Source organism: Hylobates moloch, unplaced genomic scaffold (genome assembly GCF_009828535.3).
Source record: "Hylobates moloch isolate HMO894 unplaced genomic scaffold, HMol_V3 SCAFFOLD_10, whole genome shotgun sequence".
In the NCBI taxonomy this organism is placed as follows: Eukaryota; Metazoa; Chordata; class Mammalia; order Primates; family Hylobatidae; genus Hylobates; species Hylobates moloch.
In genome coordinates, this window is record NW_026652285.1 from 84469163 (window position 1) to 84495190 (window position 26028).

General features: G+C 42.9%; 1 protein-coding gene across 18 annotated transcripts in view; it reads right to left on the reverse strand.

Moving 5' to 3' along the window:
• Positions 1-26028, reverse strand: part of PTBP3 (polypyrimidine tract binding protein 3) — a 167900-nt gene that overhangs the window by 117319 nt on the left and 24553 nt on the right. For 2 of the 18 annotated variants that reach the window (XM_058444823.1, XM_032164885.2), the window contains exon 1: positions 2147-2296. The exons of 5 other annotated variants lie outside the window; for them this stretch is intronic. In XM_058444823.1, coding sequence (XP_058300806.1) covers positions 2147-2154 — 8 coding nt within the window. In that variant the 5' untranslated portion in view covers positions 2155-2296. Of the gene's footprint in view, positions 1-1459; positions 1604-2146; positions 2343-26028 lie in introns of those variants that run through there. 11 more of the 18 variants (XM_032164886.2, XM_058444832.1, XM_058444818.1 and 8 more) reach the window with 7 other exon arrangements.

Here is a 26028-nt window from a genome sequence, read left to right on the forward strand (position 1 = left end):
GTGAAAATCCCCTTTAAAGTCTTGCCATACAAAAACTCTTCTTTTCTAAGCCCCAAGAAACTGTCTTCGATTAATGTTTTTCTTCATATCTCCTAGAAGAGAGCTACAAATACATTCTACATATTGTTAATAACCTATGTCATCATTACCTCACAAAAGTCAACAAATAAATGACTCTAGATGATGTAAACTGTTTTTAAAATACCACGTAGATTTTTTATTTTTCCTTGTAAACTTCTGAAACTTGAAATTCATTTGTCTAAAATTTAAATGTGATAAGTAACTGGACGCTTGCTGCATAAAAAATAAGATTGTGTAACACTATGGTTATTGGTTCTGATACAAAGGGCAAATCATGCTCCGACTTGAACTTCCAAATGAACTTACCTTCCAGTCAGTATCTGTTTAACTACCTTGCATATTCAAACCAATAAACCCATTACTACCTTAAAACCACAAATAGGGTGAAGGAAGAGTTAACTTCCTAAACACTATCAAAAAGTAAGTTTGCACTTCACAGTTATCCTAGAGTTTAACAGCAAAGACGCAAAATTCGAGTCCTCTTTATTATAACTATAAATTTTACGACACAAAAAAAATCCTGCTTCCACATTTAAGTCAAACCTTCCAGACAATTAACTACACATAATGAAATGCTAATTTCACAGCCTGCCTGAACCAAAATATTAGTATGACACAAATCTTTACGACCATAAAATTTTTCAACATATAAAATGCAACTGAATAAGGTAATGTGAAATAAGTTTTCAACAATGTTCTCGAAGAAACTTCAAACAATAAAAACAGCTTCAATTCCCCCCCAAATATATACACCTACTGTGTACCCAAAAAAGTTATAATTTTAAGAAATTTTTTAAAGCTTCAAATAAAAATAAAGAACATCACAATCATGAATAAAATCTAAAACTCCACTTTGATGTCTGTAGCAGTGTGCAATCTGCATTCAAATGAATCAATCCGAAATGTCATATACACTTAACATCGTGAAACTAAAATAAATGAAATCTAATGAGGTCAAAACCTGTTGGAAAATTTCATCTTCTTCAAATAGCATATCATCAACTATATGGCAACATGTGAACGACTTTTACTGTTCTAGCAAGCTGCATATATTCCACAACCTTACAGAAATCTTGTCAACAAAAGTAGGTAACAAGCCAAACAAAACCTCAAATACATAAAGGGAATAAACAGAGTTGGAGATTTTTTTTTAATCCGTAGGTACAGATACTACAACCTTCAATTAATTCACCAAAATCCTAACATAGTTGTTACTTTAGTTACCAAAATATATCAAGTCCCACCCTATATCCCTGAGTCCCCAGAGAACAGTTTACATACATAGACTCTAAATCATTTTATTTTGGTCACGGACCCCCATTAAATTTTTGAGCATTAAAGGCCCCCGAAAATCGCTCGTATATCATATTTTACATACACGGGCAGAGAATTCATTTAAGTTTCTTGAGGAGAGAGAATGGTGAGGGGGAAGCGTCCATGGTCACTAAGTCCAGACCCCTGCTGTCGAGAAAGCGTTAACGTATCTCACAGCACAAGTCGGAAGACCTCGGCCAAGTCCCGCGGCGGCCCCGGGACCCCGCGTGGGACCATGGCTTGGGACCAGGTCGCCGCCCAGACGTGTACCGACGCGTGTACCCTCCGTCGGCCGCTCGCCCCACCTCGCCGGTAAACAGCAACTCCCCCGGCAGGAGGACGCCCGCCCCGCGCGCCGCCTCCGCCTCCCCCAGCGCCGCGCACCATTTTCTGAGAGGAAGTGTCGAGAGGCCGAGCTGGGCTCCCCGGACTCGGGGCGCGCAGGGCGGACCCCGGCACCGCGGCCGGACCGGGCTTTCCTCCGCTCCCGGGTGTGTCGAGTAAGGCCGGGAAAGAGCGGACGTGTCCGGGGCGCCGCGTGGGGAAAGGAGAGCCTGCGGCGGACGGCGCCTCCGCGATTCCGGGATCCCCACCGAGACGCCCGGAAGCCCCGCCGTCGGGCTTAGCCGGAGCCGCTCCTCCGGCCGCCGGCGCCGCGCACGGCTCCCCAGCCCTTACGCGTTCCGCGGAGAGCCGGGTGGAAGCGGCGCCAGGGCAACCCGGTGCGGCCGCCGCGCCGCCTAGTACTTACCCATCCATGGCCCAGATGGAGGCGCGCACAGAGCAGGGACTGACGGGCTAACCGCGAGCAGAGGAAGCAGGCGGCGGCAGCAGGGCGGTTCCGGGGACAAGCGAGCGTACGCTGTGCAGAGCCCCGGCCGGTCCGAGGTGGAAGGAGAGTGGGAAACAGGGGCGGGGACCGGGCACGCTCCCGCCACCGCCGCGCCCCCGCCTTCCCCACCCCGCGAGCGCGTCCCCGCCTAGCCCGACCCCGCCCCCTCAGCGTCCCCGCCCTCCCTCGGGGCCCGCCCCTGCGCTCGCGCCCACCCTCGCCCCGCTGGCAGCCGGCCTCCGGCTCAGCTCTGGGGCGCCCTCTTCCCGCGGTCGCTGTAAGACCCCGCCTCTCTGCCCCGGTCCCGGCGCGCGCGCGCGCGCGCGCCCCCAGCCTCCCTCCTGAGTTCGCGGGAGCGCGCGCCTTGTGCTTCCCGCTCCGCCGCGTACCCCGCCCGCCCTCCCGCGGCCCCGCGGGCCTTCCGGCTTCGCAGACCGGGACTGCCAGGTTTGAATGCCTCCCTCCGCCGGCAGGAAAAGCCTTGGGGACCTGACTCCCAAGAGTAGGCAGGAATGTCCCACGAGGACCCCAGAAACGAGGTGGAATTGCCCAGGGTGCGCGAGGCTGTAGATGGCATGTCCAGAGACCAGCCTCTGGCGGCCCCGCGCTGGAGTCGACCGCTGGGACCGACACCAGCCCCATAGGTGTGGCTGGGACGATGAATGAGGTGAAAGAGGCTGCCCGGACTGGAATTTGTATACAATTTAAGTATCTGAGTGCATTTCGACCTGACCGTCTAGTATTGAATTTATATGAAAAATTCATTGTACAAACATGGAATGGCTATATTTCCAGCATTTTTTAAAAGTTTACTCATTATTCCCTTTTTTCAGATGAAAATATATATACAAAGAGTGATTTGCTCACAGTTTCACAACCAGGAAACGTTTGCACCAGAGCCCTTTCCTCTGGTCTCAGCAAAAAGTATATATATAACGAGTGACAACACGCTTGCTTTTTTCCCTTTTTAGTGTGAAATTGAGTACTTTTTCAACTCACAGATCACCAAAACGTAACCCACTAAACTGTTAAGCCAAATTCTTAACCTCCTGAGTAAAAAAGAGCGGGGCTCCTCCCCGTGGCTTCGTCATTTGAGAAGCAACTAACAAGAACCTCAAACATCTATCCTTACTAATTTCCTGCTTTCAGATCAGTAGGTGCTACTAAAAAGATCTAAACTGTGGACTCATTCATCATTCAGTCAGTATTAACCTACTATGTACCGGGCACTGCATGGATACACAAGAAAATAAGGTTCCAGCCGTCGCTGTTGAATGGATTCCTCAGTCCTTTTATGTATATTTTTGGCATAAAACTTTCCAAATAAGTAGAATAATTCGGTGAGGTAATTCTTAAAGTACTGTATCTAACCTCAGTCCCTCTTCCAAAATGTCAAATATATTTTGTTTTGTATATTAAATCTAAATATTAAGTTGCATTTGTAAACATTGCCAGATGGAAGTGTAGAATATCAACAAGATAAGCAGCTGATGCAGTCTTTCTATCGCTGTATTTGGGATATATTCTGTTGATGAAATTTCCTTAACACTTTTTTTAGCTACACAAGTAATATCAGCATAAATGCTTATTTTGGAAAATTCAAGCAATATAAAATATTGAAAAGTTATCATTATTATTTTTCTTCCCAAACCACCCCCTGCCTATGACTACCACTGTAACAATTCTGCGTGCATCCTTCTAGACCTTTACCTTTTTTTCGCTTTGTTTTGTTTTTGAGACAAAGTCTTGCTCTGTCTCCCAGGCTGGAGTGCAGTGGCACAGTCTGCGCTCACTGCAACCTCTGCCTCCCGGGTTCAAGTGATTCTCCTGCCTCAGCCTCCTGAGTAGCTGGGATTACAGGCGCCCGCAACCATGCCTGGCTAGTTTTTGTGTTTTTAGTAGAGACAGGGTTTCACCATGTTGGTCAGGCTGGTCTCGAACTCCTGACCTTGTGATCCACCCACCTCAGCCTCCCAAAGTGCTGGGATTACAAGGCGTGAGCCACCGCACCCAGCGACCTTTACCATTTTTCTTTCTTTTTTTTTTTCCACCTAAAAATCCTGGATTATAGCCAGGAACGGTGGCTCACACCTGTAATCCCAGCACTTTGGGAGGCCGAGGCGGGCGGATCACTTAAGGTCAGGAGTTCGAAGCCAGCTTGGCCAACATGGTGAAACCCCCCCCGCCCCATCTCTACTAAAAATAGGAAAATTAGTCTGGCTTGGTGGTGCACGCCTGTAATCCCAGCTACTCAGGAGGTTGAGACAGGAGAATCTCCTGAACCCGGTAAGCAGAGGTTACAGTGAGCCGAGATCACGCCACTGCACTCCACTCTGTGTGACAAAGCGAGACTCCAGGCTGGAGTTCAGTGGCGCAATCTGGGCTCACTGCAACCTCCGCCTCCCAGGCTCAAGCAATTCCCCTGCCTCAGCCTCTAGAGTGGCTGGGATTACAGGCACCTGCCACCCTGCCTGGCTAGTTTTTGTATTTTTAGTAGAGACGGGGTTTCACCATGTTGGCCAGGCTGGTCTTGAACTCCTGACCTCAAGTGATCCACCCACCTCGGCCTCCCAAAGTGCTGGGATTACAGGCGTGAACCACTATGCCCAGCCTCATAATTTCATTTCATAATTTAACGTTTTCCAAAACAGTGGAAATTACGTTGTTTCCAAGTATTCAAAATAACACTATTGCAGAAAATATCATGAATGTATGAATATCTTTGCACACATATTATTACATCTGAGGAATAAATCCCTAGAAGTAGAATTGAGAAACAAAGGATATAAGCCTTAATATCCTTTATATAATTCAACAATCCTTTATATAAAGCCTTCATGGCCTTTATAATTCAAATTTGATAAATTTTTTGAAAATGATTCCAAAAAGGCTGTACCAATTTATTTATTTATTTATTTATTTGAAACGGAGTCTCGCTCTGTCGCCCAGGCTGGAGTGCAGTGGCGCAATCTCGGCTCACTGCAAGCTCCGCCTCCCGGGTTCACGCCATTCTCCTGCCTCAGCCTCTCCGAGTGGCTGGGACTACAGGCGCCCGCCACCACACCCGGCTAATTTTTTGTATTTTTAGTAGAGATGAGGTTTCACCGTGGTCTCATCTCCTGACCTCGTGATCCACCCACCTCAGCCTCCCAAAGTGCTGGGATTACAAGCGTGAGCCACCGTGCCCGGCGAAGAACTTCTTATAGATTAAGCTCCATGGATTTGTGAGTCACTTTGATTCAAAAATAGTAGGTAGCACAGAGTTTAGCTCCTCAGGAACCACTTTGAGAATCCTAGCTGTTCCCATAGCCTATGTGACATGACATGAAAGAGCCATGGCTTTCTATCATCTCCACAGAAGTTTCTGGAATCAGATATCTCAGCTATCACCCACATGACCTGGTTTGACCTGAAACTGATAGGTTCTGTATACTGCCTTGTTGATAGTGAAGAGAGTTACATTTTCTCTATTTGCTAATTGTTCTGTGCTTTGAAAAGGAAGACAGTTACAAATAATTTAGTTTATAATTTTTCTAACATTTTCTCTTGTGTTTTCGTTCTAATTTGACTAAGAAATTCCCCTGAAACACCTTTTTCTGATGAGAGACACCACCCCCATCACTATTATGTTTGGACAACATGTAACCTTTGAACACTTGCCTTAAGGCATTCCAGTAGGCAGTGGTTAGTTAACATTTAACCAACATAACCCTATTTCTGTTTACAGGTAAGACTTCTTAATATGTAAAATAATACAAAGATGCCAAATAAGTCAGAAACAATACCAGCTATTAGGTGAATCTAGGCAGCTGGACATTTTGGTATCATTTTATCCCATGACAAATACAAAATCATCATAATTAACATTGCATTTCCCAAAACAGAAACATCCAAAATTATACTAAATGAAAAAAGCCAATCTCAAAAGGTTACATGCTGTATGATTCCATTTCTATAACATCCTCAAAATGACAAAATTATAGAGATGGAGAACAGATTAGTGGTTACCAAGGATTAGGAAGAGGGTGGGAGCAGATGGAAGAGGATAGAGACAGCTGTGACTACAAGGGAGTAACAACGGGGATATTTGTGGTAATAGTTCTGTATTTTGATTATGGGGTGGTTATACAAATCTACACATGATAAAATTGCATAGAACTTTAGATACACACATACATGAAAAAGTGACAAAATCTGAAGAGAAGTTATGGATTGCACAGTGTCTGTGTACTGCTTTTAATAGTGTAATATAGTTACTAAGATGTTACTATTGGGGGAAACTGGTTGAAGGGTACACAGGACCTCTTTGTACTTATTTTTTAAACTTCCTGTGAATCTACAATTATTTCAAAATAAAGAAACCTTGGCTGAGTGTTCCCTTAATATTTGTTGTTATTTGTTCAATAATTAAACAATAACAAACATCAAAGGCTTAAGCAAAATGGCATGTGAGTATAATTTATAGTTTTCAGGCTGTATCACCTTGGTAGTCAAATAAGGTTATAACAGCTGACACACACTGACTCTGACCGACTCTGCCCAATCTGTTGAATTATGAGCCTTTCTTCAAAGTCCTTCACAACTATTTGAAGAGGCGGCATGTAAGTGTCTCCTACATGCTCGCTGACTTCTCAGCAGCTATGAATCACGTCCATTTTTGTCATCTCATGCCTGGCCCTGATGTAATCATCTCCACATGAAGTTCTTAATATGGCCAGTGCCTGGCACAGAGGACTCATGTCTATGCTGAAGGTGCTGTCCCTTGTCACTGTCCTATAGTATAATTTGCCAGCCCATGCCAAGTTGCATTGGGCTTTCTGGAGCACTTTTCTGAAAAGGGGAGGATTCCTTTCCCTGTCTTTTGTCATACTATATCACCTAGGACCCAGTGTCTCCCAGAATTTTTAATGAAACAGCCCTTTTTATTTTAATTCACAGAAAATCATTCTTTAAGATTTAGGCAAGGGCGAAATGCCGTCTCTACTAAAAATATAAAAAATTAGCCAGGCATGGTGGCTCATGCCTGTAGGCCCAGCTACTCAGGAGCCTGAGGTGGGAGGATCACCTGAACCCAGGAAGTTGAGGCTGCAGTGAGCTGAGATCGCGACACTGCACTCCAGCCTGCCTGACACAGCAAGACTCTGTCTCAAAAAAAAAAAAAAAAAAAAAGATACAGGTATGAATCCTAAGGGGCTAAGAAAATCTGAGTGATAATCACTACAGAATCATCCTTGCCCTTTAACATTGACTTCTTTTTGTCCTTAAAACTGTTGTCCCCCACTCTCTATCCTGAGGATGAATTTCTTAACCTAGAAGTCTCACAGACCCCACTTAGAAGTAAATCTCTTGGATTGATATTTTTTTCTTTACCTTTATTTACTTGCCATTTTTATTTTTTTTTCTTTTTACTCTTTTTTTTTTTTTCTTTTGAGACAGTCTCGCTCTGTCGCCCAGGTTGCTATGCAGTGGAATGATCTCGGCTCGCTACAACCTCTGCCTCCCAGGTTCAAGCGATTCTCCTGCCTCAGCCTCCCAAGTAGCTGGGATTACAGGTGCACCCCACCACACCCAGCTAATTTTTATATTTTTGGTAGAAATGGGATTTTGCCACTTTGGCCAGGCTGGTCTCCAACTCCTAACTTATCAGGTGATCTGCCCGCCTCGGCCTCCCAAAGTACTGGGATTACAGGTGTCAGCCACCATGCCCTGCCTACCCAGCCCAATTTTTAAATGATATGAATTTCTGTCAAGATTATAACCATGACACTAAATGTTATAAAAATTCATATTTATTTAAACATGTTTATTTTTTATTTATTTTCTTGAGACAGGGTATCGCTCTGTCACCCAGGCTGGAGTGTAGTGGTGCAGTTGTGGCTCACTGCAGCCTCAACCTTCCAGGCTCAGGTGATCCTCCCACCTAAGCCTCCTGAATAGCGGAAACTGTAGGCATGTTCCGCCACCACACCTGGCTAATTTTTGCTGGTGTGTTCTTAGCAACCAGAACCTACTACATAATAGGCAGCCAATATTTTCTTAATTGAACATGTGAAACAGGTTGTGCCTTACAATCTTCCTTTTGTTTCAGAAACTATTTATTGTATTAATACTAAATTTGTATTTCTGGTAAACTTGCCCTATATTCTTCCTCAGCATTACCAATTAGTTATTTATTAGATCTTCATTCTATTACATATTTTTCTTTAATGTCATGTGTTTGTTTTTTCTTAATATTTTATATGATTTTCTCAAGTCTATTCTCTCCAATCATAGTTCAGATTTCTGCAGTATTAGTTTGATTCCTTGCTATTTTAACGTGTTTTTAAATAACATAATAATTTTGTTTTCTCCTCTTCTCTTTCATTAGTTCTGCCAGCTTTTTTAAAATGTCATATTATTGTCTTATCTATGTTTTAAAATCTCTTGTTTCAGGCCAGGCGCGGTGGCTCACGCCTGTAATCCCAGCACTTTGGGAGGCTGAGGCCGGTGGATCACCTGAGGTCAGGAGTTCGAGACCAGCCTCAACATGGAGAAACCCCGTCTCTACTAAAAGCACAAAATTAGCCGGGCATAATTAGTGGTGCATGCCTGTAATCTCAGCTACTTGGGAGGCTGAGGCAGGAGAGTTGTTTGAACCTGGGAGGCGGAGGTTGCAGTGAGCCGAGATCGCGCCATTGCACTCCAGCCTGGGCAACAAGAGCGAAACTCCGTCTCAAAAAATAAATAAATAAATAAAAAATAAAATAAAATAAAATAAAATATCTCGTTTCATGGACTCCATATTTCATTACCCAAAGAGGATAAAGAAGTATTTTATCTAATGTTTTCTTCTTATCCATATTTGTTCCTCTTTAAAAGTGGAATTTTCATGTTTTTACATATTATATTCTTCTACTTCATTTGGGTGTTTTTGTTTTGGTTTGGATTTTTTGTGGGGTTTTTTGTTTTTGTTTTTGGCAAGATCTCCACTAGAATTGTTTTGTTTTGTTTTGTTTTTTGTTTTGTGTTCTGTTTTGTTTGTTGAGTCAGGGTCTGTCTCTGTCGCCCAGGCTGGAGTGCAGTGGCGTGATCTCAGCTCACTGCAACCTCCGCCTCCTGAGTTCAAGCGATTCTCCTGCCTCAGCCTCCCGAATAGCTGGGACTGCTGGCGCACACCACCATGCCTGGCTAATTTTTGTATTTTTAGTAGAGATGGTGTTTCACCGTGTTGGCCAGGCTGGTCTCGAACTCCTGACCTCAAGTGATCCGCCTGCCTTGGCCTCTTGAAGTGCTAGGATTACAGGCATGAGCCACCATGCATGGCCTCTGCTAGAATTTTTTTCCCTTGTTTGTATCGGGCAAGAAAAGTGTTTTTGTTTTTTGCTGTGTGTGTGTGTTTTGTTTTTGTTTTTGTTTTTGTTGTTGTTTTTGAATGATGGCAGTACTACTTTGATCTGCAGTTTACTAAAGAATAGTGTGAGTTGAGGGCTCACAAATCTCATCTCGGCTTGTCTGTGCATTATTGATTTTTTTGTTTTTGTTTTTAAGTCACTTGAAGGGCTAGATATCAATGGTTTATATTGTTGTTTCATCTTTCGATTACTTGGTAGGGATGGTGAAGTGGGAAGTGACTGTGAAGTGACTCCAATAAGTAGATAGCCATCAAGTAAGGTGTGCTTTCTCTCAGAAACTTCACAAAATCCTTTATGTAGTTCTGCTAAATATCCACATTTGGTTTGGTTTGTTTTCCCTGAATTCCTTTAGAATGACTAGGTCCCTGTGATGGCTAATTTTAGGTGTCAACTTGCCTGCTTTAAGAGACAACCAGATAGGTGGTAAGGCATTATTTCTGGGTATGCTGTGAGGGTGTTTCTGGAAGAGATTGGCATTTGCATCAGTGGACTGAATGAGGAAGATCTGCCCTCACCCAATGTGGGCGGGCATCATCCAATTGGCTGAGGGCCTGGATAGAAAAAAAAGGCAGAGGAAAGGCAAATTTTCTCTCTTCTGGAGCTGGGACACTGTTCTTTTCCTGCCCTTAGACATCAGAACTCCAAGTTCGCCAGCCTTTGGACTCCAGGACTTGCACCAGCGGCCTTCCAGTTTCTCAGGCCTTTGGACTTTGACTTAGGCAGAGCCGCATTACTGGCTTCTTGGGTTCTCCAGCTTGCTGATGGCCTACCACAGAACTTGGCCTCCATAAGTCTCCTCTCATATGTCTCTGCGTGTGTGTGTATCCCATTGGTTCTGTCTCTCTAGAGAACACTGACTAATACAGTCCTCCTCACAGAAGCCTGAATATACTCTATAACATATAATATAAGAGGTTAGACTGGGCACAGTGGCTCACGCCTGTAATCCCAACACTTTGGGAGGCCGAAGCGGGTGGATCACTTGAGGTCAGGAGTTCGAGACCAGCCTGGCCAACATGGTGAAACTCCGTCTCCGCTAGATATACAAAAAGTAGTCAGGCATGGTGGCCCACACCTGTAATCTCAGCTACTCAGGAGGCAGAGGCAGAAGAATCGCTTGAACCCAGGAGGCAGAGGTTGCAGTGAGCCGAGATTGCACCATTGCACTCCAGCCTGGGTGACACAGCGAGACTCCGTCTCAAGAGAAAAAAAAAGAAGAAGAAGAAGAAAAAAGAGAGAGATTAAAAATAAACATGTGTAGGCATGGGCTGGTATATATACTTATGTTTACAAGTTCTACCTATTGAGAGGATCAAGGATCAAACAATGACATCACAGTAACTTTTTTTGTGGGGACGGTGGGGGGCAGTTTCACTATGTTGCCCAGACTGAACTCAAACTCCCATGCTCAAGTAAATCTCTCACCTCAGTCTCCTGAGTAGCTGGGACTACAGGTGTGCACCACCATGCCCAGCATTGCCCATATTTTAGTTTCTAGATGTCATTGGCTAATAGAAAAGGAACCAAGACTCCTCAGAGAAGTTGTTGGTTCCAGGGCTGGATCAGGGAAAATGCAGAATGAGCCTAGAGTATCTTGAGGCTCATTTTGAGGACAGAAAGTAAAAAAGTTACTTGCATGCAAAATGTCAACATTAGGGGAATCTGGGCAGTGGGTATTCAGATACACTCTGAATAATTTTTTTTTTTTTTTTTGAGACTGAGTTTCACTCTCATCATCCAGGCTGGAGTGCAATGGTGTGATCTTGGCTCACTGCAGCCTCCGCCCCCTGGGTTCAAGTGATTCTCCTGCCTCAGCCTCCCCAGTAGCTGGGATTACAGGTGCCTGCCACCACGCCCGGCTAATTTTTGTATTTTTAGTTCAAAGTGCTTTTCACCAGTTTTCACTACCACTACAAGCGTTAGCTCATATCCTCAACTGGTATTATCCAACTTTAAAAATTTTGTCAAGCAGTCAGTTTAAAATATCTTACATGCGGCTGGGCATGGTGGCTCTCACCTGTAATCCCAGCACTTTTGGAGGCTGAGGTGGGCAGATCACCTGAGGTCAGGAGTTTGAGAACAGCATGGCCAACACGGTGAAACCCCGTCTCTACTAAAAATACAAAAAATTAGCTGAGTGTGGTGGTGGCGCCTGTAATCCCAGCTACTTGGGAGGCTGAGGCAGGGAAAATCGCTTGAACCCAGGAGGCGGAGGTTGCAGTGAGCTGAGATCAGGTCATTGCACCCCAGCCTGGGCAACAGAGCAAGACTCTATCTCAAAAAAAAAAAAAAAAGAAAAAAGAAAAAATCTTACATGCCCTCAATTTTCATTTCATTTCATTAATGCAATTTAATTTCATTTCAGATGTTATTGGCCATTCATTGATAAATCTCCTTCAGTAAAGTACCTGTTCATATATTTTACCCATTTTTTTCATATTTGACTATACTTTCTTTACTTATTGGTTTGCAGGAGTTACACACACACATTTTTTTTTTTTCTGACGATATTTGCAGACAGTTCTTCATCCAGTATGTTGCTTCTCTTTTGCTTTTCTTTATGGTGTCTTCTGATAAACAAAAACTTTTCATTTTAATTTTAAAAGGTAAAATTTATCAATCTTTTTTAATTTATGTTTTGGGCCTTTTGTTTAAGCTTCTATTAAGTATTATACCTTAGTTCTTGTGCAGTAAGACAAGAAATGGAAATAAAATATATATGCTACAGTTTAAACAGTATTTGTCCTCTCTGAAACTCATGTTGAAATTTGATTATCATTGTGGCAGTGTTGGGAGATGGGGACCTTTAGGGGGTGATTAGGTCATTAGGGGGAATTAATGCCATTCTTGTTGTAGCCAGTTAATACTCAGGAATCCGTTAGTTATCACAAGAACAGGTTGTTATAAAGCAAATTGGGCTTCTTTGGCTCTCTTTTGCTTCCTCTCTTGCCACGTAATTCCTTCTCTTTTCTGCCATGCTATAAAGGAGCACAAGGCCCCCACCAGATGCAGCTGTCCAGTCTTTGACTTCCCAGCCTCCAGAACTATACACTAAATAAATCTCTTTTCTTTATAAATTATCCAGTCTCAGGTATTCAGTTATAGCAACAGAAAACCTGCTAAGACAATATGAATATTAGAAAGGAAAAATAAGTTGCCATTATTTGCAGCTGATATGATTATCTATGTAGAAAATTCAAAAGTATATAAAAAGTTTTAAAATTAATGCAAAAGAAAAAATTAATGAGAGAGTTTAGTAAGAAGTCTGGGTATAAGATTAATATATGAAAATTAGTTGCATTTCTATATACCACAAAAACAATTAGAAAATATTATTTAAAAATGGCTGGCTGGGCATGGTGGCTCACACCTGTAATTCCACACTTTGGGAGGCCAAGGCGGGTGGATCACCTGAGGTCAGGAGTTCAAGACCAGCATGATCAACATGGAGAAAATCCATCTCTACTAAAAATACAAAATTAGCTGGGTGTGGTGGCACATACCTGTAGTCCTGGCTACTTGGGAGGCTGAGGCAGGAGAATTGCTTTAACTGGGGAGGCGGAGGTTGCGGTGAGCCGAGATGGCACCATTGCACAGCAAAAAAAAAAATAATAAAAATAATACCACTGCTACAGAGCTATATGCTTTAAAATGGTAAACTTAAATGAGCTAAGCATGGTGGCACACACATGTAGTCCCACCAGCTACTCCTTGGGAGGCTGAGGCATGAGGATTACTTGAGCCCAAAGAGTTCCAGGTGACAGCAAGTTGTGATTGTGTGCCATTGTACTTCAGCCTGAGAGACAGAGTAAGACCCTCATCTCTTAAAAAAAAAAAAAAAAGGAAAAAAAATTTTTTTTTTTTTGAGATCAGAGTCTCACTCTGTTGCCCAGGCTGGAGCGCAGTGGAGTGATCTTGGCTCACTGCAGCCTCCACCTCCTGGATTCAGGTGATTCTTGTGCCTCAGCTTCCTGAGTAGCTGGGACTGCAGGAGCACACCACCATGCCCAGCTGATTTTTGTAATTTTTTTTTTCAGTAGAGTTAGGGTTTTACCACTTGGCCAGGCTGATTTTGAACTCCAGACCTCAAGCGATCCGCCCACATTGGCCTCTCAAAATGTTGGGATTACAGGCGTAAGCCACCACATCTGGCCAAAAAAAAGTAAATTTAAATACAAAAATTAAAAATAAATGACTCCTAGAATAGCTAAGACAATCTTAAAGAATAATAATGTGGGGACCAGCTCTATCTAATATTAAAATTTATATATCATGAAGTCAAATAATCAAGAAAAAATGTAGTATTGCCATAGGAATAGACAAATTTTCTTTTTCTCTTTTCTTTTTCTTTTTCTTTTTTTTTTTTTTTTGAGACAGAGTCTCGCTCTGTTGCCCAGGCTGGAATACAGTGGCATGATCTCGGCTCACTGTAACCTCCACCTCCCAGGTTCAAGCGATTCTCCCTGCCTCAGCCTCCCAAATAGCTGGGAGTATAGGCGCCCGCCAGCACGCCCAGCTAATTTTTGTATTTTTTTAGTAGAGATGGGGTTTCGCCATGTTGGCCAGGCTCGTCTCAAACTCCTGACCTCAGGTAATACGCCCTCTTTGGCCTCCCAAAGTGCTGGGATTACAGGCATGAGGAGATCTTGGCAAATATAAAAACTTTCTTTTTTTTTTTTTTTTTTCCTTTTTTCTGAAACAAAGTCTTGCTCTGTGGCCCAGGCTGGAGCACAGTGGCGTGATCTCGGCTCGCTACAATCTTTGTCTCTTGGGTTCAAGCGATTCTCCTGCTTCAGCCTCCCAAGTAGCTGGGACAAAGGTGCGTGCCACCATGCCCAGCTAATTTTTGTATTTTTAGTAGAGACGGCATTTCTCCATGTTGGCCAGGCGGGTCTCGAACTCCTGACCTCAGGTGATCTGCCTGCCTCAGGCTCCCAGTGCTGGGATTACAGGTGTGAGCCACCGCACCTGGCCGGCAAATATAAAAACTTGATGTAGGACACAGGAAGCATTTAGGGGGAAAAATGGAAGTTATTTTCTTCTTCATTCCGAATACAGGTACCAACCTCATACCCATATACAATGAGCAGCCCCAGATGACTTACAAATTAAAGGGAAAACTTTTAAGGTTTTAGATGGTTTAGGAGACTATATGACTTTAGGATATAAAAGGTGTTCTTAAACACAATTTCAATTTAAGGTTAGAGACATATACACTTTAGCAATTCTTTGCTTGCATGTTTGTTTGTTTTTTCCTGAGACAGGGTCTCTCGCTCTGTCGCCCAGGCTGGAGTGCAGTGGCGCTTTCTCAACTCACTTTGCCTCCCAGGTTCAAGTGATTCTCCTGCCTCAGCCTCCTGAGTAGCTGGGACTACAGGTGCGTGCCACCACACCCAGTTAATCTTTGTATTTTTAGTAGAGATGGAGTTTCGCCATGTTGGCCAGGCTGGTCTTGAACTCCTGACCTCAGGTGATCTGCTCACCGCATCCTTCCAAAGTGCTGGGATTACAGGCCACTTTAGCAATTATACTCCTAGATGTATATAACCTAGAGCACCAGATGTATATAACCTAGAGCACCAGATGTATATAACCTTGTGCACCAGAAGATGCATGAAAAAATATTCATAACATCACTGGTTGTAATGCAATATATAAATAGCCTAATGCTATATATAAATAACATAATTTATCTATCTCATTGCAATATATAAATAACCTAAAAGCCCATCAACAAGAGAAATGGGCAAATAAATTGTGGCATATTCACACAATGGAATACTATATCACAGTGGAAATGAATAAAATACCATAGGCAATGATATATAGAAATCAAAACAAAATATTGAATTAAAACTATATGTACTAGGATACCTTTTTTTTTTTTTTGAGACAGGGTCTCACTCTGTCACCCAGGCTGGAGTGCAGTGGTATGATCATGGCTCACTGCAGCCTTGACCTCCCTGGGCTCAAATGATCCTCCCACCTCAGCCTCCCTAGTAGCTGGGACTACAGGCATGTGCCACCACGCCTGGCTAATATATGTATTTTTTTGTAGAAACAGGGTTCTGCCGTGTTGCCAAGGCTGGTCTCAAACTCTTGGGCTCAAGTGATCCACCTGTCTTGGCCTCCCAAAGTTCTGAGATTACAGGTGTGAGCTACTGTACCATTTTTATAAGGTTAATAATCAAGCACAACTAGGCAAAATTCATCAATATATTGTGTATGTATGTGTATCTATACATAAATACATATACATATGTATAGACACACACACAATTTTATAAAACATGACAAGGGATTAATAAAAAACTCAGGATAGGGATTACTTCAGGGAAGGAGACAGGGAGACGGAATCAAGAGAAGTACAGGATTTCACCATCTCTAGTGCTTCAAGCTGGTTGTTGGTTTCACAGGTGTTTACTATTATGCCTCATAATTTATATATATTACACATATTTTGAATGTATCAAGTATTATGCACACACATGTCCACAAAATTTAGCCTATTTTTGTCAGCACTGACGTATGTCCCAAGACCTCATGCCTCAGAATAGGGTTTCTCAACCTCAGCACCACTGACATTTTTAATTCTTTGTCATGGAGGGGAGGGACTTCCCAGTGAATTATCGGATGTTTAGTAGACAGTGTATTATTGCATATTTAGACTCTATTCACTAGATGCTAGTACTGTTAGGGAAGGTAGGCAGGCATGAGCAGGGCAGGAGAAGGTGTCCCGTCCAAGGAATGTCAGGCGGCCATCAGATGGTCAGGCGGTTGTTAAATTATTTCTCTAAAATGATAATTGGTCGCAGCCAGCGCCAGGAAAAGGCAGTTTCTCAAAAGACAGAAAACACCTAAAACTGGTGATGAGCAGCTTCTCGATTAGATATACGGAGTTGGGCCAGTGGCCTCGAGCATGTGCACTAAGAGACAAAATGGCGGAGCTTAACTGGTTTATGACCCTTCTCTACCAACAATGAACTGTTAAGGGAAAAAATGCCTCAGATGAGCCTGTGCACAACTTCGGTAAACACACGGTGCATGTGGCCCCTCCAAAGTGTCAGCAAGCCACTGCGCATGCGCACAGCCCACTCCAAAGGAAGAATCAGGGGAGAGCAGAGGCAACTTCCCGGAAGCATGACAACTTATAAAAACCCCAAGTCAAAGATCAAATCATACACTTGAATCTCTCAAGTACCCGGCTTGGCCCTCTTCCAAGTGTACTTTACTTCCTTTCATTCCTGCTCTAAAACTTGCCTCCGTCTCTCCCTATGCCTTATGCCCCTCGTTCAAATCCTTTTTTCTGAGGAGGCAAGAATTGAGTTGCTGCAGATCCGCTAACAATACCACCTCCCCTCCAAGGTGTGACAACTAAAAAGGTCTCCAGACATTCGCAAACATCTCCAGGGAAGCAAACTCCACTCACGGGTTGAGAATATTGCCTTAGGCGATTTCCCTTATTTTCTTCCAAATTCATTCAATCATTTAAAATGGTGTTGTGGTATAAGAAATATATTTAGTCTTTGTCCCTGGTTCCTGTCACAGACTTCCTAAAACCGCGGGAATTTCCTGAAGGAGAGGAGTGTCTTTTGTTATTTATCATAAGTCTCTTTCATAACCCTTGGGTTTATGCTAATAGGGTGATTTAGGGTAGATCCTCTAGGTAGCCTCAGTATGGTGTCAGTAGGAAAGGAGGGGGCTGGATATTAAGCTCTATAAAAACTCTTGAACAATCAGATTTGATGAGCTTCCAGGTTGCTAAACACATGGAGGGGCTGGGAGGTTGGTATGCCCAGAGAGGGTATGGAAGTTCTGTACCACCACTCCTCATACCTTGCCCTATGCATGTCTTCCATCCGAGTATTCCTGAGTTGTGTTCGTATAATAAGCTGGTAAATGTAAGTAAAGTGTTCTCCTGAGTTCTGTGAGCAAACTGTCAAACCTGAAGAGGGAATCACAGGAACCCCCCAATTATCATAACCAGTTGGTCAGAAGCATAGGGACTTGCCATTGGTGTCTCAAACAGGGCTGTTATGGGACTTGAACCCTTAACCTGTAGAATTTGACACTATCTCTACATATAGTGTGCAATTTACCAGGCGCGGTGGCTAACACTTGTAATCCCAGCACTTTGGGAGGCTGAGGCAGGTGGATCACCTGAGGTCAGGAGTTCAGGACCAGCCTGGCCAACATGGTGAAACCCTGTCTCTACTAAAAATACAACAATTAGCCAGGTGGTGGGTGCCCGTAATCCCAGCTACTCGGCAGGCTGAGGCACGAGAATTGCTTGAATCTGGGAGATGGAGGTTGCAGTGAACCGAGATTGCGCCACTGCACTCTAGCCTGGGTAATAGAGTGAGACTCTGTCTCAAAAAAAAAAAAAAAAAAGAAGAAGAAAAAATTCAGTTGAATTACAGGACATCCAGTTGGAAATTGCCTGTTGGAGAATTGTTTGCCTGTGGGGAAAAACCCCCACACATCTGGTCACAGAAGTGGTCTGTGTTGTATGAAAGTGTAGAGATTATGAGTGTGTTTTCCTCAGATGGTTTTTTTTTAAATTTATGTACCATTTAAAGATTTTTAAATTGAAGACCATTATTCTAAGTGAAATAACTCAGGAATGGAAATCCAAACATCCTACGTTCTTACTTATAAGTGGGAGCTAAGCTATGAGGATGCAAAAGCATAAGAAGATACAATGGACTTTGGGGACTCGGAGGGGGAAGGGCGGAAAGGGGGGTGAGGGATAAAAGACTATACATTGGGTTCAGTGTACACTGCTCGGATAATGGGTGCCTCAAAATCTCACAAATCACCACTAAAGAACTTATTCGTGTACAAAAATAAATAAGAAAAAAGATTTAAAATTTTTTTAAATAAACTTTATTTATTTTTTTTTTTTTGAGACGGAGTCTCGCTCTGTCGCCCAGGCTGGAGTGCAGTGGCGCGATCTCGGCTCACTGCAAGCTCTGCCTCCCGGGTTCACGCCATTCTCCTGCCTCAGCCTCTCCGAGTAGCTGGGACTACAGGCGCCCGCCACCACGCCCGGCTAATTTTTTGTATTTTTAGTAGAGACGGGGTTTCACCGTGGTCTCGATCTCCTGACCTCGTGATCCGCCCGCCTTGGCCTCCCAAAATGCTGGGATTACAAGCATGAGCCACCGCGCCTGGCATAAACTTTATTTTTTATGGCAATTTTAGATTTATGGAAACATTGTGATAGTACAGAGCATTCTTCCACACCCAGTACCCAATTTTTGCTATTAACATCTTACATTAGTAGAGTACATTTGTTAACGAACCAATACTGATAACGTTGTTGAGAAGAGTGGAAATATTTTAATAAAAATCATTAATTGTTACAAAATTTCCGGGGAAGATGGTAGTCTAGGAAAATAAAAAATGAACCAGAATCAGAAAAGAAATTTCTCTTCTTTTTTTAATATGTTGTTGTTAATTCCCTCTCACACTCTGTCTCTCTCTCTCTTTTGGCATAAACAACAAACATTTATTATCTCACACTGTCTTTAGGTCAGAAGTTCAGAAATAGCTCAGAGTCTCTCATGAGGTTGCACTCAAGTAATTCTTTTCTTTTTTTTTTTTTCCTGAGATGAAGTCTCACTCTGTTGCCCAGGCTGGAGTGCAGTGGCACAATCTCAGCTCACTGCAACCTCCACCTCCTTGGTTCAAGTGATTCTCCTGCCCCAGCCTCCGGAGTAGCTGGGATTACAGGCACCCGCCACCACACCCAGCTAATTTTTGTATTTTTAGTACCATGTTGGCCAGCCTGGTCTAGAACTCCTGACCTCAAGTGATCTACCTGCCTCAGCCTCCCAAAATGCTGGGATTACAGGCATGAGCAACCATGCCTGGCCCAAGTAATTCTTAATTTATTGTTATTAATTAAAGTCCATACTTTATTAAGATTGGATTCATTTTTACCTAATATTATTTTTCTGTTCCAGGATCCCCTCCAAGATACCATATTACATTAAGCTATCGTGTCCTCTTGGCTGTGACAATTTCTCACTTTCCTCGTTTGTGATGACCTTCACAGTTTTAAGGTGTACTGCTCAAGTATTTTACGGAATGCCCTTCAAGTGGAACTTGTTTTTCTCATGATTGTACTAGGGTTATATGTTTTTGGGAGAAAGACTACAGAGATAAAGTGCCACTTCCATCATGTCATATCAAGGGTCCTATTGTTAACGTGACTCATGATGGTTAATGTTGACCTTGATCATCTGACTGAGGTAGTCTGTCAATTTTCTTCACTCTAAAGTTATTTTTCCTTGCTTGTACTCTTTGGAAAGAAGTCATTATGCACAGCCCACACTTAAGGAATGGGGAGCTATGCTCTACTTCCTTGAGTAAGCAGTGTTTACGTAAATTATTTAGAATTCTTCTGTACAGATGATTTGTCATTCTCCCTCATTTACTTATACGTTCAGTCATTTAATTATATCAGTATGGACTCATGAATATTTATTTATTTTATACTTTGATTATAATTCAATATTGTTTCATTTTGTTGCCCAAATTGTTCCAGCTTTGGCCATTGGGAGCTCTTACAGTTGACCTATGTGCTCCTTTGACATACACCCCATCAACGTGGGGGTTTTTTGGTTTCGTTTTTCGAGCACTTTATTACTTTATGGCACAACAAGATGCTCCAGGCTCATCATGTACATTTACTACCTCAGTCCTAGAATCAGCCATTTCTCAAGGAACTCTAGTTCCTTTTTTTTTTTTTCGAAGACAGAGTTCAGTCTGTTATCCCACAGCCTCAACCTCCAAGGCTCAAGTGATCCTCTTGTCTCAGCCTCCTGAGTAGCTGGGACTACAGGCAGCTGCCACCACTCCCAGCTAGTTTTTAAATATTTTTTTTGTAGAAAAAGGGTCTCACCATGTTGCCCAGGCTGGTCTCCAACTCCTGGGCTCAAGCAATCCTCCCACCTTGACCTCTCAAAGTGCTGAGATCACAGGTGTGCCACTGTACCCTGCCTGGTTCCTTTTATTAAAGTATAGTATTTGAAAGTAAAATCTAGGTACTAGGAGTTCTCATTCTTACTGGAATTAAGATTAAAAAAAAATTTTTTTTTTTAAATTTGAGAGTGTCAGGAGGTCTGGCCTGTCATAGGATTTTAATCTTCTAGTGCTTATTTACTCTGCTCAGTTTACTTTGGTCAACAGTTGCAGATATGCCTTGCAGGTCACTGTTAACCCTTCAGCCTCCCTTCACTTTCCAAGTTTCAGTCATGGGTCAGCAAACTGAGTCCTGAAAATAAATAAAAATGCAAGACACGTCTTCTCTTCTTCAGTCCTACCTTCCTTAACGTCTGAAAATGAACCCCAGGGTGTATTTCTTAATTTTTCCATGGTGCACCTGGGTCCCAGTTCTTATTTCTTCACATTTCAAATTGCTTCTGGGCCTTCAGGAACATCTCATTTGCTTACTAAAAATGGCACTGAGTTACTATTTGGAGGAAATGCTTGTCAAATCTCACTGCTTTCCTTGATTTGGGTACAAATTGAAGTTATTCTTCATAGTCTGTAACGGATCATGTAAGTTGAATAGTTTGACTATAGCTGAAATTTCTTTTTTGGTTCTGGTTCCTTTTTTTGTGTATTTTCCTAGACTGCCATCTTCCTTTGAAGTTAAGTACCAATTAATGACTTTCTTTTTTTCTTTTTTTTTTTTGAGACAGAGTCTTGCGCTCTTTCCCAGGCTGAAGTGCAGTGGTGTGATCTTGGCTCACTGCAATGTCCACCTCCTGGGTTCAAGCGATTCTCCTGCTTCAGCCTCCCGAGTAGCTGGGATTACAGGTGCCTGCCACCACGCCTGGTTAATTTTTGTATTTTTAGTGGAGACAGGGTTTCACTATGTTGGCCAGGCTGGTCTCAAACTCTTGACCTCGAGCGATCCACCTATCTCGGCCTCCCAAAGTGCTGGGACTACAGGCGTGAGCCACCACGCCCAGCTGATGACTTTCATTAAAATATTTTCACTCTTCTCAAACAGCCATGGATTCTCTCCTTTCACCAGCCGTTAACATGATTCTCCCCTAACTTACCTAGTCCCAACCAGTTCACTAGCTTGTGATTTACCCTAATCTTTTCAAAGAAGTGAAGGTGAAAGAAACAGCTGTGAGTAGCAGAGAAAAAGGGACAACTCTTTCTTTTCCTCTTTTTTTTTTTTTTTTTTTTTAGTTTTTGTAGAGGCGGGGTTTCACCGTGTTGGCCAGGCTTGTCTCGAACTCCTGACCTCAGGTGATACACCCGCCTCAGCCTCCCAAAGTGCTGGGATTATAGGCATGAGCCACCACGCCCGGCCTCTTTTCCTTTTTTTCGCCTCTTTTCCACTTAACCTGTTATGTATAACTCTTTCTCCCTGACCTGAAGTTAGCCTTCTGTGCTAATAGAGTTGATTTACTTTTCCTGTCTTGGCATTCTATTTGTCTACAGATATTTGAAGTAAATAAATATAATACAGATGCTCTTTGGGAGGCTGAGGCGGGCGGATCACCTGAGGTCAGGAGTTGGAGACCAGTCTGGCCAACATGGTGAAACCCCTTCTCTGTCAAAAATAAAAAAAAATTAGCCAGGCGTGGTGGCTGGCACCTGTAATCCCAGCTAATCAGGAGGCTGAGGCAGGAGAATCACTTGAACCCAGGAGGTAGAGGTTGTAGTGAGCCAAGATCGCGCCACTGCACTCCACCCTGGGTGACAGAGCAAGACTCTGTCATAAAAACAAAAAAAATTATAGATGCTTATAATATTGTAATTGTTATTATAACGGACAAAATAGTTCCTTTTCAGGTATCTGAGATCACATCACTAATAGGAACCATACATTTTATTTTACAACTACAACAAAGCGTTCATTTTGGCCACAAATTCAAACCTCTCCCCTAAATCTTTTGACATTATCTGTTCAACAAGGAGCCAGATAGATTGGTTAGGGTATATCTGTTTTATGTTTCCTGATTTGTCTTTAGTGGAAATAATAGCCCTGTGCAAAAAGCAAACCACAGCCCACAAGGTCAGTGGTAAAGCTCTTGGGTTACCAAACAACTGGGTCAAGCTGTTGTTCTCCTGTACCAATATGGTTCTGAAAAATATTTAACTGCAGATGATCCCACAGGGCACCAGCAAATGTTCAGCCTTGAACAGGCAAACAAGCAAAAGGTCAGTAGCAGAAAAACAAAACAAAACAACAAAATACAGCCTGGAAAGCTGCTCTGTGAAGAATATGTTATTTATGTAACTGGAAAAGCAAACCTCCTCTCCACACCACCCTCCTGGGGGTGGAGGATTACTTGTATCAGAGGATAATAAGTCCTCATATTGCCTCTGTTCTGCAGCAGTGGGAGTATGAGACCTTAATCAAGAATTTAATTTAGTAGAGGGTAGTAGGAGGATGACACCTACAAAAATTTAATTTGGCACAGAATAAATACATGGGGTATTTCCAAAGCTCGATCTTGGTGTAGCAAAGCAGTGACAAGAAAGAGAGATGGATAGCTCATTTTGGGGTCCTGATTTTTAAGCTAATTTCAAACATCTTTTTATTTTTTTTTTAATGCTTGGTTAGAAACAGTCTGAAAACTAGAAGATAAAAAAGAGCTGACATTGTTCTGCAAAATAAAATCCTATCTTGATAGTGAGCAGGGCTAAAGTTACATTGATTATAGGAGTCAAATGTGTTTCTCTTTCTCAGCGTGGAAAACGTACATGTACTCACAGTATAATACCGTTTCTCAGAATTAATGCCTGTCTTTGGGAGATGTGGGTGTGTTTAACATAATAGTTATTTACTGGGCACCAGGAGGAATTAGGTGGAAATGTCTCCAAGGGAACTGAACTTGGACTACCCACACCCACCGTGGATTTTCTTGCTAGAGCCATATTTTAAATCAAATGAATAATTCAGACCTGAGAAAATGTTTGGCTTGGGAAAAGAGGATGGATCCTGGTATGAGATCAACCCCTGTGAGTGGGGCCTGGAATCTACTGAAAGGAGGAGGGAGATATTAAAGGAAATGTTGAAGAAGGAAATTTGAACATCAATGCTCTGAGAAAGAAATGCAGATGTGAAGACAAGGGGCAATAGTAGGGATCTGGGTGTGCTCAAGGCCTTTGCGATGGCTTATATTCTTGTGATAATTTTATCTTGAGACTGAGTATCATTTAAGAGTTAGGTCCAGCTGCATACAACAGAAAACTCAGTAAGGAGATAAACTAGATACAAATGTATTTCTCATGCAAAGGAAGTTCAGAAGTAGTGGTTTCAGGGCTGATATGACACTCCATTTCATGTTCATCAAAGACCAGTCTTCTTTTGGTTCCATTATGTAAGCATATGGCTTTCATCATTCTTAAGATTACAAAATGGCTAGGAACTCTTTTTCTTTTTTTTTTTTTTTTTTTGGGGGGGGGGGGGGGGGGGAGTTGCCCAAGCTGGAGTGCAGTGGCGTGATCACAGCTCACTGCAGCCTTGACCTCCTGGGTTCAAGCAATCCTCCCACCTCAGCCTCCTGAGTAGTTGTGATTACAGGCATGCGCCACCACGCCTGGCTAATTTTTGTATTTTTTTGTAGACACAGGGTTTCGCGTTGGCCAGGCAGTCTTGAACTCCTGGACTCAAGCCATCTATCCGGCTTGGGCTCACAGAATGCTGGGAATACAGTAGCCACCACACCCCACCTGGAAATAAAAGTAACTTTCTTTCTTTCTTTCTTTTTCTTTTTTTTCTTTCTTTCTCTTTTCTTTCTTCCTTTTCTTTCTTTCTTTCTTTCTTTCTTTCTTTCTTTCTTTCTTTCTTTCTCTCTCTCTTTCTTTCTTTCTTTTCTTTCCTTCCTTCTTTCATTCTTCTTTTCCTTCTTCCTTTCTTCCTCCCTCCCTTTCTCTCTCTCTCTCTCTCTCTCTTAGATGAATTCTCCTGCCTCAGCCTCCCAGGTAGCTGGGATTACAGGCATCCACCACCACGCCAAGCTAATTTTTTGTATTTTTAGTAGAAACAAGATTTCACCATGTCGACCAGGCCAGTCTAGAACTCCTAACCTCAGGTGATCCACCCACCTCGGCATCCCAAAGTACTGAGATTACAGGTGTGAGCCACAGCACCGGACTGGAAACTCTTTAAAGAAGCTTTCCCAGAAGTCCTTCCCAGCATGTTCCACATATGTCTCATAAGCCGTAATTTGGTCATGTGGCCATCCCTGGCTGTAAAAGTGGCTGGGAGATGCAGTGTTTTTGCTGGTTATATTGTCACCTCTAAAAATAATGTTGGTAAGAAGTAGTGGGTAAGCCACTAGCAGTCTGTGTGACATAGCAGTTGTCATATAGTTAAGATTTTTTTTCTCTTACGTAATAATTCCACAACTCTTTGGTGAAGAGTTATGTGGGGCTGGTGTGGCACATAAAGCAACAGAGTAAAAAAAAAAAAAAAAATGGTGAAATACAACTTGATCCACATACTCACTCCGCTGCTTGTGCTCATATAAGGGAGGAGTTGTCTACTGAGGGAATTGTTTTCTAGAATTCCAGGTATCTAGCTCCAAGTTGAGGAAAACCCACAGTGTACTTTGGAGCAGTGGGATTGTCAGAGATATAAGGGAAAGAAGAGGCTTTTGAGACAACTGCGCGCGCGCGCACACACACACACACACACACACACACACACACACACACACACACTTTAGCCCCAGCCATTTCATTTCAGTTTCACTCTTGTTGCCCAGGCTGTAGTGCAATGGCGTGATCTCAACTCACTGCAACCTCCGCCTCCCAGGTTCAAGCGATTCTCCTGCCTCAGCATCCTGAGTACCTGGGATTATAGGCACCTGCCACCACACCTGGCTAATTTTTTTGTATTTTTAGTAGAGACGGGGTTTAACCATGTTGGTCAGGCTGGTCTCTAGCTCCTGATCTCAGGTGATCCGCCCACCTTGGCCTCCCAAAGTGCTGGGATTACAGGCGCGAGCCACTGCGCCCGGCCTCCCTCTACCTTTTAATACTTCATACTAAGACACGGAAATTCTACTGCATAACCCAGTAGAGTTGTCAAATCAGGAAATTCATTATTGATACAATACTTTAATCTCTACCACATATTCCAATTTGTTAATTTCCAGTAGTGTTCTTTTTGTGTTGTTGTTGTTGTTTTGTTTGTTTTTTCTGAGCAGGGTCTTGCTCTGTCATCCAGGCTGGTGTGCAGTGGTGCAATCACAGCTCACTGCAGCCTCAACCTTCCTGGGCTCAGTTGATCCTCTTACCTCAGCCTCCTGAATAGCTGAGACTACAGGCACACCATGCTTACTAATTTTTGTATTTTTTATAGAGACAGGGTTTTATCATGCTGCCCAGGATGGTCTTAAACTCCTGGGTTCAAGCGGTCTGCCAGAC